The sequence below is a fragment of the Sinocyclocheilus anshuiensis genome, unplaced genomic scaffold (assembly GCF_001515605.1).
Source record: "Sinocyclocheilus anshuiensis isolate Anshui unplaced genomic scaffold, SAMN03320099.WGS_v1.1 scaffold375, whole genome shotgun sequence".
Taxonomy (NCBI): Eukaryota; Metazoa; Chordata; class Actinopteri; order Cypriniformes; family Cyprinidae; genus Sinocyclocheilus; species Sinocyclocheilus anshuiensis.
Window position 1 is genome coordinate 997,629 of NW_015549594.1, and position 4,471 is coordinate 1,002,099.

Here is a 4,471-nt window from a genome sequence, read left to right on the forward strand (position 1 = left end):
TCGGAAGAGAGGATGTAATTATTACTAAATGATCTGGTGAGTCTTAAGTAATTGAGTTAAAGTTTCTGTATCTCTGTGTGCTGTTGTAGGTCACGAGGCCTGCCCAAATTGAAGGAGTCCTGTTCCCATGAGTCTTTGCTGAGTCCAGGCAGTGCTGTTGAAGCTCTGGATCTGAGTATGGAGGAGGACGTCTACATCAAACCTTTACACAGCAGCATTCTAGGACAAGACTTCTGCTTTGAGGTACAAACTTCACCTCTTAGCATTATTCCCATGATCACATTGACATTTATATGTAGACTACCATTCAAGTTTGTGTAAGATTTTTTATTCGAAATCTTACGCTTTCCAAGACTGCATTTATTTGATGAAAAATGAATTAAAACAGTAATATTGTGAGATATTATTACAATGTAAGCTAACCGTTTTCAATTTTAATACATTTTAAAATGTAATTTATTCCTGTGATGGCAAAGCAAAATTTTTAGCAGCCATTACTCCAGTCTTTAATGTCACATATTCCTTTAGAAATCATTCAAGTATGCAAATTTGGTTCTCAAGAAACATTTCTTATTATTATTAATGTTGAAAATATTTGTGTATTTTAAGATTTGTTTTGGAAAACAATCCATTTTTCCAGATTCTTTAATGAATTGAAAGTTCAATAGAACATAATTTATTTGAAATAGAAATAAATGGTTTTTATTGATCAATTTAATATGTCCTTGCTGAATAGAAATATACTTTTCTTTCGAAAACAATAAATACAAATCTTACCAGCCCCAAACGTTTTACAATGGTGTAACTATCTTGACATCACAAGTAAGTACAACCACATAATATTTTGGAAGGGTTATATTAGATACAGTTCAGTTATTTATAACATTTGGATTAAATGAATGATTTACTCTATGAATGAATTGCTGAATTTCTCGCCCTCTTCACGTAGGTGGCATACTCAGGTGGAAGTAAGTGCTTCAGCTGCTCCTCTGCTGCTGAACGGGACAAATGGATGGAGAACCTCAAGAGAACTGTGCAGCCTAATAAGGTAACAAAGATGCTTGTTTTTTTTAATCAATGCAAAATCATGCATGCTTGTTTTATACTTAAAATGAGCTTCTGTGGTTCAATCCGTGTCATTCCATCACCAGGACAACTGCAGACGAGCGGAAAACGTCCTCCGTTTGTGGATCATCGAGGCCAAAGATCTGCCACCGAAAAAGAAGTATTTCTGTGAGCTGTGTCTGGATGACGTGCTGTACGGCCGCACCACCAGCAAAACCCGCTCTGACTGCCTGTTCTGGGGCGAACACTTTGAGTTCTCCGGCGTTCCGTCCATTAAGAGCATCACTGTACACATCTATCGTGATGTGGACAAGAAAAAGAAAAAGGACAAAAACAACTATGTGGGCCTGGTGAACATACCGGTGCAGGGAGTAATGGGAAGGCAGTTTGTGGAGAAATGGTATCCGGTCAGCACCCCCACCACCAGCAAAACCAAAGGTGGAGGCCCCTCCATCCGCATCAAATCTCGCTTCCAGACTGTCTCCATCCTGCCCATGGAGCAGTACAAGGAGTTTGCGGAGTTTGTGACCAATAACTATACTATGTTGTGCTCTGTGTTGGAGCCTGTCATCAGCGTGAAGAACAAAGAGGAGATGGCCAGTGCGCTCGTGCACATACTGCAGAGCACGGGACGGGCAAAGGTATGATGCCAATTGAGATCTCAATACCTTAAACTAGCTATAATCACTTGTTTATGACTAGAAGTTGATTGAACTTTCTTTATTAGGACTTCCTAACGGATCTGGTGATGTCAGAGGTGGATCGCTGTGCTGATCATGACGTGCTGATCTTTAGGGAAAACACGCTAGCCACCAAAGCCATTGAAGAATACCTCAAATTGGTGGGACAGAAGTACCTACATGATGCACTAGGTAAGTTAAACGTTTACCTTGGTGTATTTATTAAGAAGCTTGTGTAACAAGAAGACCCTTTACTTATATGTTTGTGTTTGCTTTGTAGGAGAGTTTATTAAAGCCCTTTATGAGTCAGATGAAAATTGTGAAGTAGACCCATCGAAGTGCTCCAGCAATGAGCTTCCAGATCACCAAAGTAACCTGAAGATGTGCTGTGAGCTGGCCTTCTGCAAGATCATCAACTCTTACTGGTAACTTTTTCAGTTCCTAGAACTTGACATAATTTATGTACAACATGAACTTCAATAGTAGCTAAGCAGAAGCTTGAACAACAACAGAAACAAAGTAAAGAATATACTGTATGTAGGGTTCATAGTAATTAAAAACTGTGATTTTCATCAAATGTTCTTCTTCAAAAATTCAGCAATTGGAAAAGTTTTACATTTTTTTTCCAGACTTTTTTCCAGATCATGGTTATAAATTCAGATTTACACTATCATTCAAAAGTTTGGGGTCAGTAAGATATTTTTTTTTTAAGACATTACTTTTATTCAGCAAGGATGCACTAAATTGATCAAAATTTGAATCATTTTTATAAAGTGACAATTATGAAGACAGTTATAACAAATAATGTACAAAATTTCTATTTCAGATAGATTCTTATGAGTTCTTATGAGCTTTATCCTGACAAAAATGTATCATGGTTTCTACAAAAATATCAAGTTTTCAACATCGATAATAAAAACAAATACTGGTTTCTTAAGGATCATGTGACACTGTAATGGCTGCTGAAAATTTAGGTTTGCCATTACAGGAATAAATTACATTTTAAAATATATTAAAAAAAAAAAAAAAAACGTATTTAAATTGTAATAATATTTACCGTCTTGGCGAGCATAAGAAACATCTTTCAATAACATAAAGAATATTGCCGACCCCAAAGTTTCGAACAGCAGTATGTTTATGCAGTTCACAATGTTTCTACTGGTAACTAGAAATACAACTTCATTGCTCTTGTTTGTAGTTTGTTCATATGCTCATGCTTACAATTGCATTAGTTCCATCCTAACCTGCTGCTGTGCTCTGGTCAGTGTTTTTCCACGGGAACTGAAGGAGGTGTTTGCATCATGGAAGCAGCAGTGTCATGCTCGAGGGAAGCAGGACATCAGTCAGCGTCTGATTAGCGCATCGCTCTTCCTGCGTTTCCTGTGCCCTGCCATCATGTCCCCTTCGCTCTTCAGTCTCATGCAGGAATACCCAGACGACCGTACCTCTCGAACACTCACCCTCATTGCCAAAGTCATCCAGAATCTCGCTAACTTTGCCAAGTATGTCAGGAACACTCTTCATACAGTACACAGTGATTACTTCATAAAATTCATAATATGTACATAGTTTCAGATTTTGGCTTCGTTTTGTTATGGAAATCAGGTGACACTTACATAATCAGTGTATGGCAAAATTCTCATTTAATATTATGTATTAATATTGGACTATTCTTGTGTGTGTAAATGCAGTGTCTGTCTGCCTTTGAGCACTCTCAGTACTATTGAATTTCTTATGCATTTCATATTCTCTGTTGCATCAGATTTGGAAATAAAGAGGAGTACATGGCCTTCATGAATGACTTCCTGGAGCACGAGTGGGCTGGTATGACCCGTTTTCTGCTCGAAATCTCGAATCTTGAGACTATCTCAAACACCCCGGGCTTTGAGGGCTACATTGACCTGGGCCGTGAGCTGTCGGTGCTACACTCACTACTGTGGGAGGTGGTGTCTCAGCTGGACAAGGTACAGAAATCACTCCAAACCATTATACTGCAACAATACCTCTTACAACAAAATCTACCGTAGGCTAATGTCTGGTTTTACAGAGATTTACAACAGCTGAGCTTCAATTTGTTCAAAAGGCGTGACAGTGGGGGGTGTAAAAACACACCTGCCTACAAGAGATGTTATGTAAACCTCTTGCACTCAGTAATTTTTTTTTTCTTTAAAACGTTTGACAGAAAAAAATAGTGATTACCAGGGCTGGAAAAAAATAATGGATTTCTCAATTTTAATCGATTCTTATTTTTACGAAACAATATCGATTCTTAAAGGGGTCCTATTATGCTCTTTTACAAAGTCGTGATTTTGTTTTGGGGGTGTACTACAACAGGCTCTCATACTAGGTTGTTCGAAAAACACATTATTTTTCACATATTTTACATTATTACAACACCTCTCTCCCCAGTCTGGGATGAACGGCTCGAATAGTTCCTGTATCAAATAAAGGCCCGCCTTCTGAAATACGAAATGTGCTGTGATTGGTTAGCTGGGCCAGTGTGTGTTGTGATTGGCAGCACTCGGCGCCTGGTCGGGAAATGTCACGCCCCTTACCGTAGCCACCTGCAAGCTTCAGTGTAAAATATTGAGTCAAAATCAAATCAATTTGAGCTTGATTTAAACCCGGATGATTGTAACCACTCTAAGTTCGTCTGCCTTGGGAAACCTAGCGTGTCTACGACATAGTGATAACACTCGTTGCCTTCTCTAGTGCAGCTCAACCAG

General features: G+C 38.6%; 2 protein-coding genes across 2 annotated transcripts in view; both read left to right on the top strand.

Moving 5' to 3' along the window:
- The window catches only part of LOC107658307 (ras GTPase-activating protein nGAP-like), a 17,653-nt gene extending 17,625 nt beyond the window's left edge, over window positions 1-28 (top strand). Inside the window, exon 7 of the mRNA XM_016446840.1 lies at window positions 8-28. Within this exon, the coding sequence (XP_016302326.1) occupies window positions 8-28 (21 nt within the window). The remainder of the gene's footprint in view (window positions 1-7) is intronic.
- Window positions 29-4,471, top strand: part of LOC107658308 (ras GTPase-activating protein nGAP-like) — a 14,431-nt gene continuing 9,988 nt past the window's right edge. The window contains exons 1-8 of the mRNA XM_016446841.1: window positions 29-36; window positions 90-243; window positions 950-1,048; window positions 1,152-1,706; window positions 1,793-1,937; window positions 2,026-2,170; window positions 3,011-3,247; window positions 3,508-3,709. Of these exons, the coding sequence (XP_016302327.1) occupies window positions 29-36; window positions 90-243; window positions 950-1,048; window positions 1,152-1,706; window positions 1,793-1,937; window positions 2,026-2,170; window positions 3,011-3,247; window positions 3,508-3,709 (1,545 nt within the window). The remainder of the gene's footprint in view (window positions 37-89; window positions 244-949; window positions 1,049-1,151; window positions 1,707-1,792; window positions 1,938-2,025; window positions 2,171-3,010; window positions 3,248-3,507; window positions 3,710-4,471) is intronic.